This window comes from Amphiura filiformis, chromosome 5 (genome assembly GCF_039555335.1).
Source record: "Amphiura filiformis chromosome 5, Afil_fr2py, whole genome shotgun sequence".
NCBI lineage: Eukaryota > Metazoa > Echinodermata > Ophiuroidea > Amphilepidida > Amphiuridae > Amphiura > Amphiura filiformis.
This window is the reverse complement of record NC_092632.1, coordinates 20,544,576-20,557,277: the sequence shown is the minus strand read 5'-3', so window position 1 is coordinate 20,557,277 and position 12,702 is coordinate 20,544,576. Positions and strand designations below refer to the sequence as shown.

Genomic DNA, 12,702 nt, shown 5'->3' with positions numbered 1-12,702 from the left:
TAGCTAAGTCATGATAATTTTACTGTACTTGGCAGCCTCTGCTAGGATGGGCTTTTTTTTCTTGTCAGAGCATTGCCCATGGCATAATATCATTTTATAGAGGACAACTAAATCACATCACCTTAATTTGTTTGCTATGCTCACCTGTTCAGTATGTTCTGAAGGATGCAGTCTAGATACCAGCTTCAACAAATGGAAAAGGAGTTCAGCCTCAAGGTGTTTGATAAGATGAGGAAACAGATCATGCACATAGCGACCAGAGTGTTTTAATTTAGCCGCAGCCCATATGCTATCCACATGCATCGGGGTTAGAGCACCCTCAGCTGCTAAGAAGTTGAGAATGATTTGACACTGCTTTATGATCTGTAGAGGATAAGAACACAATGTATCAAAGTTCATCAATACCATCTCTCTTTCTAAATGAGCTATATTTTCTTTTGGCTGACATTGGAAAAGGTTGGATATCTTCTTGCTTGATTTTGTACATTTGTCCTTTATTGGTCTTCTCGTCGCTTTCTTTGCTCTGTTGTGGTTTGTTATTTTGTCTTTGATTCTTTATCTTTTTGTCTGACAACTTTAAATACTTTAAGGTTATGGCTGAGAGTACTTGACAATGAGAGACGAAACCCTGATTGCTGAGCCAAACTGCATACGTGAATGTGATCCTTTATATAAGCTATGATGTGGCTGTACAATTTCCTACACTTTCATTCTTACTTACCTCAATATGAATATTAGGCCCAAACATATGCTCTACAATTTCCTTATCTAGCAACCATGTTGTCAGTTGAGTACCAACACTGCAGAGAAAATGCAACAGAAAACATTCATCACAATCAATGTACATATAGTAATCTGTAAATCATGCATTAATGGACATGTTTGCAAGGTTTTTTATTTACAAAATAATTAAATTTCAAAACCTGGAATACAAAAGCTCACAAAGCAATTTTCCCCACACAATTTAATGTATCGCTATCTGAAACTGGGAATAAATAAGAACTGGGAATATAAGAAAAATATGAGCTTTTTCCAGATGCCAGAGTTTCAATTTTGAGATTTAAAGGGAGTGTGAGGCTGTTAGTCAGGCCAGCCACCTTCAAATGGAAAATGATCCTGATGAGATGAAGTACACAGAAGAGTGCACCACAACCATTTTATAGTACTGTAAAAAGTAGAAATATTTGTGGAACATTAAATTTAGCATTTTTTGCCCTGGATGAAACCACCATATAAAAAAAACACAATTGTATGTATAGGTCTATGTACAAAAACTCAATATTGCAAATTAAAAAATAAGCGCAGTAGTCCATAATCAGCAAAGTGTGAAATATTACACACGCTGAAATTTCTACTTTAACAGTGACATGTATCTTTCTCCAATTACCAGAAACAAGATATCTTGCATGCTAATTAAATTAATGAAACGGGCAACTTCAGTATCCCTTGATACAGATTGGACATTTGTTTTCATTTAATTCCTTTTTCTTTTTAATAGCACTTGGTGTAAAGAGCAAGTAAACACTAGTTGAAGAAGTATGGATCATATAGAAAACAAAATGCAAATTAACCCATCCTTGACTATCATACGTACTTGTCTATGTCTGCTACAGATTCGTTGTTGTAAACTTCGTTGAACATGTGAATTTGACTCTGAAATATACAAAAAATACAGCAAAATTTAAAGTAAGTACAATTTACATGGGGTTGTAAAACACATAAAAATTGTAATCCAATTTCCCTGTTATATAGATGGATTAAATGTACATATGTCAAACTTCCAACTTTGTAATCATAATTTTGAGGTGACAATGAACGATGCTGATTATCTAACACTAAGCCAGGGATTTTCGGGCGGGCTCGCGGGTACCCGCCCAAAATTACATTACCCGGTCAACCATGAATGATTTTTTTTGGGGGCAATTTGGCACGCTGAGTTACCCGCTCGAAAAATGCGCCGGTACCGGGCACAAAATTACCCGAAAATCACACCCCTATCTAACACCAATGTATGTTTTTTACAACTTGGCTGCAATTAAATCAATAACATATTCATATACTATTGATATCATATTCATATACTATTGATATCATTTTCATATAATATTGATATCATATTGTTATTTTCATTTGCTATTCATATAATATTCATATTATATTCATATAATGTTCATATCATTTTCATATCATTTATATCAATATATTTGTGGCCTTTTTCACATACTATCAATGTTTCTCAAGTTAATTAATCATTAACTCCAAAATCACCACCCTTCATTATTTAAAGTCATATGCAAATCAGATTTAGATTGACTGTTGGCATTCAGTCAAGGAGCATACCACTTGTGTTGAGCTTCACCTGTTGGAATGTCCTGTCAGCTGAACCAGATAATATATAATTGGCTATGAGAGTTGTCATTGACATTACTATTTTAACACAAGTTTAACCTAACTCCACAAAAAAAGACAAAATACCACACCCTGGGTTTTATTTCCTGGGGAGAAATGTCAAATTTCTTTTAGAGAAGCAAAAACTCCCTCCAGATGTCATCATTTCCCTGGAAGGAGATTCCTGATTTCCACATTGTTCCTAGGCCTGCCCTGGGTGTTTCCCTAGGGTGGGGTGGGCAGGCAACACATAGGGCATCACCACCCTTGGCATAATTGGCAGTGTTAGCATCGAGAACACCACATATTACACATTACATGTACAAGAATATAAAACAACTTACAGTGATCTGACTGAGCCCAGTTAGCCTCATGGTTAGTGTGGAAGAGACAAAATACTTGTACGCTAACTCTAGACTATCCTTATCAAAACTAAGTGGTGCTTCCATTGGTTCTTTGATAGCACTCCACATCATCTCTGCCATGTCTCGAGCACTGGTTCTCCTTAGCTCTTTGTCTGATAGCTTACATAGGTACCTGCACAATCAAAATAGTAAATTAAATCCTTAATTAGTGAGTTGTTAAGATGGTCAATGTGCTTTTAAACCTGAACAAGGAACATGTATTCTATTTTAGAAGGATTTTCCCTTAGCTCCCTGCAAGCATTTCTTCCACCAAAAATTACTATTTTTTACAATACTTTCTGACTTATTGGGAGGGGGAAGGGGTTAACATTGCACCCACCAGGCATCACAACCCTAACTACATAATCCAAGTAAATCACACCTATACCTTACCTTATAACATGCGACCTTAATGGAGCAACATACTGCATGACTGCATGAAGGTGCAACCACAGGCGAAGCTGAAACACAATAAATACAAAAACAACATTGGCTTTGGAAATTAAGACAGGAATTATTTCAAGACAGGGGACATGATATCACCCAGATCTAGAGTAGCTTTGAGCTATAATGTTTTGTTAACATTAATGGATGTAATTACAGAAGTGTGTCATTATGCATGTATTTGTTTGCATTAGATCAGTATCATTCGACTCAACATATTTTTGTCTATGTTACACCATTACCATCTTTCTCTCACGCTTGCTCTTATTTTCTTGCTGTCTCTTTACAATTTCAATTTTACAACATTACCAGTTTCAATCATTCAATACCGTACCTGTAATATGGAATATACATGTAGGCATTTTTGAAACAAATGTATCTATTTTTTATACCTTATGAATGAAAATTGATATCAATCCTTATCTCTTGATGCATGCATTGGGCTATTCCAGTTTAAATCCATACTACCCCACCCCCCTGGAAAGACATGACTTTAATCTCCCACAAGTGGGAGGAGTAGAATTCAAATGGAGTCACCTATTCAGGTAACCTCATTTGAAATTCACACTCCCTGTGTGGGAGATAAAGGTCATGTTTTCCATAGGGGGGGGGTGTATGGATTTCAACTGGAATAGCACATTACTGGTTAACTTACATTTGCCACGATAGCTATCATAGCATGGGCCAGAGCAAATGGAAGTTTGTCTGGGTCACAATTCTCAAAGCACTGTCTCATTACTGCTAAACCATTGCTATCACAGAAGAAACATACATTCCTTAGAAGGTACATGGGCACATCCAGATCCTGGAGGAAAAACAAACAAAAATAAAACAAATATAACTAACTAATAATACAATCTTTCCAAAAAAAACTCATTGACTTAAAATGTTGTTAAAATACATTTCATATGTTTCCCCTTCCATTTTTCCTGGTTTTTAATCAAAGTATACCCAAGCATCAACAATGTAGTTCTAGTAGTTATGTTATTTTTATCATCAACACCATCAACATTAACACCGGAACTTATCCTCCATCAAATCTGATGTAAACAGCTGATAAAACTGCTTCATTTTCTTGAACTTGTTGTAATTGTCATCATCAATACCATTAACATCATCATCAGCACTTATCCGCTATCAAATCTGATGTAAATAGCTGATAAAACTGCTTCATTTTCTTGAACTTGTTGTAGTTGTCATCATCAATACCATCATTATCATCACCAGCACTTATCCACTATCAAATCTGATGTAAATCGCTGATAAAACTGCTTCATTTTCTTGAACTTGTTGTAGTTGTCATCATCAATACCATTAACATCATCACCAGCACTTAATCTTCATCAAATCTGATGTAAACAGCTGATAAAACTGCTTCATTTTCTTGAACTTCCCAACACATTATGCACAATTTATGATGAACCTGAGGCATAAATATGGTTCATCGGAATGGGAGCACTGAGCATTGAGAGAACATCAGTTTTTCAACAATTTCTCCACTGAATTTGTCAAATGTTCTCCCTCACTGCCCTATGTAACTGAAAACTATATTGCAAGTTGTGCATGATTTCAGGCCAGTTATCATGAATGTTCTTTATTTATATAAACAATGTTAACAACAACAATAACAAAAATATTCAACAGCAACAACAAAATCAAATAGTTTATAGAGTGAGAGTAAAAGAAGTGAAATGTCATAAATATGTTATAACACTAGTCTCCACCATATAGACATGATTATGATAATTATGACAACTTAGTATCTGGAAGTCAAAAGATCAAAATAACCTATTTCCCAACTTGCATAAATAAACACATTGAGATCCAGTCAGAAGAATAAATGCTGCAAGCATTACAGAAACACACAAACACCAAATACTGTTGAATCTGCTCCATCATAAGTAACAGATGTAATACAATTTGTTGTGTACTAAATTGTGCTGCAATTAATAGTTTTTGAGGACAAATTAGATGGTCGGTTTTAGTTATCACCCAGTCATAATCAAAAGTCAGGACTATCGGTAGTAGTTGCGACTAAAATAGTTAAATTAGTCGTACAACCCTACTTGCAGACAAAACAGATAATTATGTCACGAAGCAGCAGCTTATCCACAGATAAATCAAAACCAGCTGTCATTAAACACAAAACATTTCAAACATCACTTTAAAATAACCGTCTTCTTGAGTTGCACTTGAAACCAAAAAATATGTAACCATCAATAATGCCCTTTTTCCAAAACAGGAAGTTACAGAAGTAAAATACATTTTGACTTTTCTTTCTCTTGCAAGAAAAAAGTAAATTATAGTACTAAGAGATACTTTATTCATGAGTGTATTAAATTTCAATAAGCCGTGGGAGTCAGAGAGTTGCCACATCCGCTTGCTGTGACTAAGAGAAAGAAAAGAGTTGAGGATGGAAATGCTAATGCATGCATCCAACCAGGGACTACAGACTGCTGGTCTGACTGGAAACAGTACGTCTATCACACAAGTAAATATGAACAAAATACTATAGGCACTTTGATATTGGGGGAATGCTACTTATTAACAACAATTTTAATTTTATAGATCAATTTGCAGAAAACTGTCAAAATTGCTTCCACATTAGAGCTTTTGTATTTTATATACACCTGATTCTAAAAGTAAATAACCTCTGATCTTTCTATTTACATATTTTATTTCATACAATCCCCACCCACAGAAAAAAGAACACCACAATTCCATCTCAAATTTTGGACAATTTTAAACATTGGCAGAATGTTTTAACAATTTTGTGCATAAATTCCTAATTTTGACTTAAATGCCCTTAAAAATGACTGAAACACCCAGGGCACTAATTAGGTCAAATACAAGGTGTCCCATAAAAAGGTTATATATAAAAAAAAAAATGAACTGCATTTTGTAATGGTACAACAAAACAATGTCATCTTTTCAAATATTACATATATTTATATGTATTTATTCAACCTAGATTATTTCAAAAATCTACATGTAACCTTTTTTTTGGGCCTACCGGTATGGTGGTAGTTATACTTGAGACATTGATTTTAAGTAACATAATTACATCATCTAACTTACCTACACACATGGGCATTCCATAATGTGTTAATCACATTCAACATTTTGAACATCAACGAAAGGTCACAATGCAACCTTAAAGGCTGGAGTAAAAACTTTTGGACAGTATTTTTTGTGGGACATGAGAGCACATCAGACATATCAAACTGCACTCTGTGTGTTTCTAATGAGGACCAAATTCTGTGCCGTGCCGGGTCATGGCAGGTAACAATACGCGAAATTATACACATTTTATGAAAAATGATTAAAAATTGATATTTGTGATATTGAACAGTCCTTGAAGTAAACCTTTTTTTTTCGATACGAAAGGTCAAAATTTTCAATTGATTGTCGGCTTTTCATCCCAGCTACATACATACACTTTTTAAAGTACATACCATTAGATTTTAGAAAGTTTACTTTGAGGAATGTTAAATATCAAAAGTTTAAAAAAATATCAAATTTAATAATTTGTCATAAAATTTGTTTTATATCACAAATTTCAAAAATCTAAAATTATTTGATATCAGAAGGACATTCCTCATATTCAGAATTCAATTTGATATGTCTGATGTGCTCTCATATCGCACAAAAAATACTGTCGAAACGTTCATACCAGAGCCCTTAAGACAAGCAAGTATATTATCAGGTCATGTGTGTAGTCTATACTACCATCATGATCAGGTATGACATTCTATAATTAGCTGAGCTAAGCTGATTTAGCTAGCTTTATACTTACATTCATGTCACAATAGTTGCCCAAAGCTTCAGTCTCCTGGGAGGACATTTCCTGCAACAAACAAGCAATGACAGCTGAGTGAATTGTCAATTACTTCATTTTCCTGGACACTAATGTCACATTGGCAAAGCTTACTGTTACACAGCCAACAAAATGAAAATCAAATCTCACTGTTCTTTAAAGACTGTATAGGTTAATATCAATTCATTAAAGTTCCTCCTAAGACTTTTTAAAATAAATTGAAAAGTTTTATACGAAATTTAAAAAGTTATTGGTAAATGTATTCTGTTTTACATACCTGGTCCAATTAACATTGAGCATTGGCTCATTATGTAAGACAAAATGCGGTTTTGAAAGTTGCACCTTGATCCATTCAACTCTCACAAGGCATGCAAATGGTCATAACTATTGCATTTTTGCGAGTTTAATGAACCAAAGTGCAACTTTCAAAACTGCATCTTTTCTTACATAACAAACCATTGTGACTGAACCCAACAATGTGTGACGTTGTAAATTGGACCAGGTGTGTCAAACAAAATGTGCTGCCAGTTACATTTTTAATTTTGTAAAAACTGTAAGATTTATTCTAAAAGTCTTATGGAGAACTTGTGATTGTGAACCCTTTAGAACACAATATTATACTAGAAATTTCATTGGAATAAATACAGCTTTCAACAGCTGTACCCAATAACCGTGATCGTATTTTATATTTCAAACTACAACGTAAACCCATGACCTTGGACACAATAATTAAAATACTAACCAATCACGAGTGTGTTGGCATGGTTGCAATCACTTCCGTGTTACGCACAGTCGCACACCCAGTTGCACATGCTGGCGTACATCGTACAATGTACGCAGAATCCTTTAAAATGTTCATTCAATTGAAATAAGACACAAGATTTGAATATCCTAAACATGCTTACCTCTGTTACTCCATGGTAAAATTGCTTGTGAGCAGCATACAATGGAAAATTGAGTTGAAACGCCTTGGCAACCAGATGCAGCAATTTTTCCTCCTCATCTGTTGTCCACCTCAAGCCACCCTCTTCATCCTCAACTTTCTCCTTTTCTTTGCTACTCTCTTTGATATCTTCTTTACTGTCATCTGTTTTCTTCTCTTGTTCACTATCATCTTCAGGTTTTTGCTTTGAGTTACTGTTCTCATCTTGTGCAGACTTGTCTTTGGTATCTTTACTGTCATCTTCTGCCACCGGTTCCTTGTTCTCTTTGTCTTCTTTATCCTCATCTTTTTTCTCATCTGGTTCTACTTTTGCATCATTTTTTACGTTTTCGTTTTGGTGGCTATCATCCTCTCCATCTAGTTTCTTATCTTTTGCCTTATCATCACTTTCTGAATCCTCGTTAGGTGATTTATCTCCTGATGTTGATGCTGTGTCACTAGGAGCTGTCGGTGGTGCCGCTACATCAGGTCTGGGGCTACCAATCACATCAATTGCCACTCGCAGGATGAGCTGGACCAGGCTGTTCAGTCGTTCAAAGTTTTTGTAGTCTTTGAAGATACAGCTACACTGACTGCATTAAAAAACAGAAAAATATTGCCAATTGTAAGGGTAGAATCTGATTTTAAAAAACAAATTTGACCAAAACAACAGATTTGGTCAAATGTTAGGAAAATCAAACTTGATTCACACAAACCCACACACATTGAGTAACATATCTACATGCATTGTAATGCTCAAATACTGCACATGATTATAGAAATATTCTTACTTTTTTCAAGTAACATATCCCAAGTTCCCAACAGTACATGGAAAGTTTCCTAACATTTCATCATGACTACAAAATGTATATCTTTGATTAGATGTATATATACATGTAGAGTAACTTGTTCCCGATACCACACCATGATCTAATATTACTTACATCGTGGCATTATGCCCTTGAAGCACTATCTGAAATCCTTTTGAAAAAATTTATGAGATTTGGAAGCTAACATTGTAAAATGGACCATGAACCTTAGCAAGCCCAAGCTGCATGTGAAGTTTACATAGTGGAAAATGCTAATATACAGCCAAGATTTTTTGAAACTAAATAATTTTCAGTATTTGTAACCATCATACACAAACTGTTATCATACAATGTACTTCACAGAGCTCTTAGCAGCTAGCCCAATTTCCTAAATGGTGCAATTAACTAGCAATGAGCAGAGATAATTACCAATTACTGATCACTTAATTACCTCATCCAATCCCAATTAATATAATATGGCAAGACAGTGCAGAATCTCCCATTGACCATTCCAATAGTACAAACTTAAAACTTTTAGATTCAAAACTATTAAGGCTCAAATTATACCAATTCAGAAACTGAAGACTTTTCTTTTCTGTAAAATATCAAAACAACACATACACAATGTAAACATAGCACTTCATGCATCTTGATCTACATGTATGTAAGAAGTGTTCTATTTATAAACTTCTTCCCATGCAGTAGATATTCTTTCACGTCTCTTACTTCCATGCATCTATCAACAACTGTTTGTCTATTTGGAGATACTCATCAGATTAAAGTGCTGAGTTCTTCTAGTAGTTTGAAAACAGAACAGACAGGTTCACCAAGATACATTGGGACTTGGGAGCACAAAATGATTGGTACACAGCGTGTATCAAAATGATTACCCATCAGTTTCTAGTGATGTGGACAAGACTGCCATATCAAAATATTAGTTCCACTTAATTATGGTAAATAAAAGGTCATAAACTGCACTTCTGCCAAAATTTGTGCCTATTTTTGCATTTTTCTTAAAAATTATTGCGCATTGGGGACAAGTAAGATATGTATATTATAGAGGCAAGGACTACAACTACTGCACTGTAAATTTTATTTTAGCACAGACAACAGTTGTGGGGTTACAGTCAAAAATGAGGGAAAACCAATATTTGATCAATAAATCAATAACTACTTGCTTTGAGTTGCTGAATTTTCAGTACAGTAGTTGTAGTTCTTGCCCCTATAATATAAACTGAGCTCAAAAAGAAACTTATAATTTTTCACAAGGTCATATCTTGAAATCCTGTCCATCAAATTGAACCAAAATTACACACAGGTTTACTTCAATACTCTACTCTTAACACATGTCAGTAACCAAGCAGTTATCCAACTGACACAACAGCAAAATGAACTGACATGGAACAGCTTCCTGGACCACATTCACAGCCCAGCCCTGTTTCATGAAAAAAGTGTATGAAAAGCAAAAAGCAGCACCGTTTTATCATCTGTGCAAGGATCTTGTGTACATTCTCACAGATTTTTTGTGCTGTGTGTCAAATGTTGGGCAGTGAAAGTGGAGGAAGTCCAGGAAGCTGTCCCATGACAGTGCATTTTGCTGTTGTGTCAGTTGGACAACTGCTTGGTTACTGACATGTGTTTTGAGTAGAGTATTAAAGTAATCCTGTGTGTAATTTTGGTTCATTTTGATTGACAGTATTTTAAGATATGACCTTGTGATTCACAAGTTAAAAAAAATATAAGTTTCTTTTTGAGCTCAGTTTACATATCTTACTTGTCACCAATGTGCTATAATTTTTGAGAAAAATGCAATTTAGGCATAAAATTGGCCAGGGGTGTAGTACCCCCTTCAACCTCTGTTTGGATATTCCAAGAGGATCCTATGTTGCATTTAGATGTAGCAGACTAGCAGACTCGCAACTTTTCAGCAGACATTAAAACTGTTGAATACCAATCATAATCATTTACTTATTTAGATAAAAAAAACACACAGATTGTAGAATTCACACTCAATTTTCTTCAAAATGCTCAAAATTTCTTCAAACTCTCTTCAATTTCAAATGGTAGTTACAAATACACTGGTTACCAGTTACCACTACACTAGTTACAACTCATACTTATTTTTGACATGTTCAAATTTGTACATAATTGTATTCTTTCACAATTATTTAAAATAATAACAGATGTATTTTTTGTGTGTAATATTTCACAAGTTCAAAAAATATTTTTCACACTATGTTAAATTTCACATTTAAAGCTGGTGCTGAATGTATTTGCATTACTCTACGAAAAAATGAAATTTACAGCAAAATTAAAAACAAACAAATATCTTTGAAATTGTTGTAATGCTTAATAATTGTATTGAACTGACCATTTTTTTACTGGCCTTACAAAATGTAAATATGGACGATTTGAAAATTAGAATTATAAATATCGTTTGTATTACGGTATGTCAAAACAGGCAAACGCTGTCCACCAAATGTATTATTAAATGTGACAGCTAGCTTAGGAGTTGGAAAGCATGAAATATGCTGCTGCAAGGCACAAATATTTAATGGATGATAATGAAACACAATGTATACATGTATGCACACACATGAGGAAAAAATTAGAGCATTATAAATGAGCTGAAATTCATGTCTGATGACATCTTGGGACAGAACACGTCAAATCTTCCAAGAATAATTCTGACATTTATATTAGCGTCACTGTAGTGGTTAAGGGGATAAGTGCAACATTGCTGTAGTTTTCTAATATTCTCCCTCTGAAACCTCAACTATGTATTTATAATCTCATGATAAATTGAAGAAAACAAAATAAATGTTCATGGCCGATTTACAATAAGTATTTGATGTGACTTGAGACAACAAATATCAATGTGTGTGTATGTGCTAGAGTGGAAGATGGGGGCGGGGGGTGAGGGGTGTGTATGCAAGGGTTGGACCTGTTTGTCATCAATCGTACTGTGTAGTATGTACCTAATAATATGTAAGTTTATAGATCATTTAAACTGAAAACAACTTCAACATGTTTTTGGAAGTTAATGTATCCCTCATCAACCTACTCACCATGTTAACGGCATGTTTCCCATTTCTATTACATCTGACAGTCAACAACAATGTGATTTGTAAAATGCTAGATAGAAAGTCCCACCTGATTAAAGTTTGCTATGTGTAAGTCTGAAGGAATATGTACCTTTTACCCTTCAACCAGCAGCTGAAGATTTTTGCATTGATCAATCTAGTATGTTGATGTAAAAAGTTGCATTTTTCATCTCCAGTGCTCTGTAGCTTTCAATAAAACACAGAATATGAAGAATAATCTTCATGATTTGCATCTATCATAAAAAATTTTTGAAGTGCAGTTATTCATAAAGCCATCAACCCATAAGCCTCAGCACACATTGCAAGAATTTGCTGACCACTGTGGCCCACTGTGGCAACAATCGGGGACTTGCAGCTGCGAAGCACACACCCTTTAGGCAATTAGGCTTACATGTACCACAATAAACCATCACAGCCAGAATCAGCTCCCCGACCTGGGCTCCCTGAGTTCTCATACAGGTACATTGTGTCACCAAGACAATAAGCAGTTAGTTCCTTGCCCAGGGGAATTTAAAGGTACCTCAATTATTAAGTTAGCTCAAATAACTTCAAGTTAGTCAATTTTATCTCAAATATAATCCTAAATAAGGATGACATCAATTATCACTTTCACCTTTGACCTTTCCATGTTCTGCAAATTAAAGGTCCCCATTTATACAATACTTACAGCACAAGCCTATTGCGAGCTGAGCATGTGGAATGCATTGAGGCTTCTAGGTTAAGTTAGGATGGAACCAAGCATTCGTCACTTTCCTGTTGTGATTGACAGGAAATTAACCTGCCTTGTCTCTACACTCATCTACTCAACTATAAC

General features: G+C 34.8%; 1 protein-coding gene across 1 annotated transcript in view; it reads right to left on the bottom strand.

Moving 5' to 3' along the window:
- LOC140152785 (ubiquitin carboxyl-terminal hydrolase 34-like) overlaps window positions 1-12,702 on the bottom strand; it is a 101,389-nt gene that overhangs the window by 60,596 nt on the left and 28,091 nt on the right. Inside the window, 8 exon segments of the mRNA XM_072175277.1 lie at window positions 145-363; window positions 722-800; window positions 1,595-1,653; window positions 2,733-2,925; window positions 3,186-3,253; window positions 3,892-4,041; window positions 7,033-7,083; window positions 7,959-8,568. Of these exon segments, the coding sequence (XP_072031378.1) occupies window positions 145-363; window positions 722-800; window positions 1,595-1,653; window positions 2,733-2,925; window positions 3,186-3,253; window positions 3,892-4,041; window positions 7,033-7,083; window positions 7,959-8,568 (1,429 nt within the window).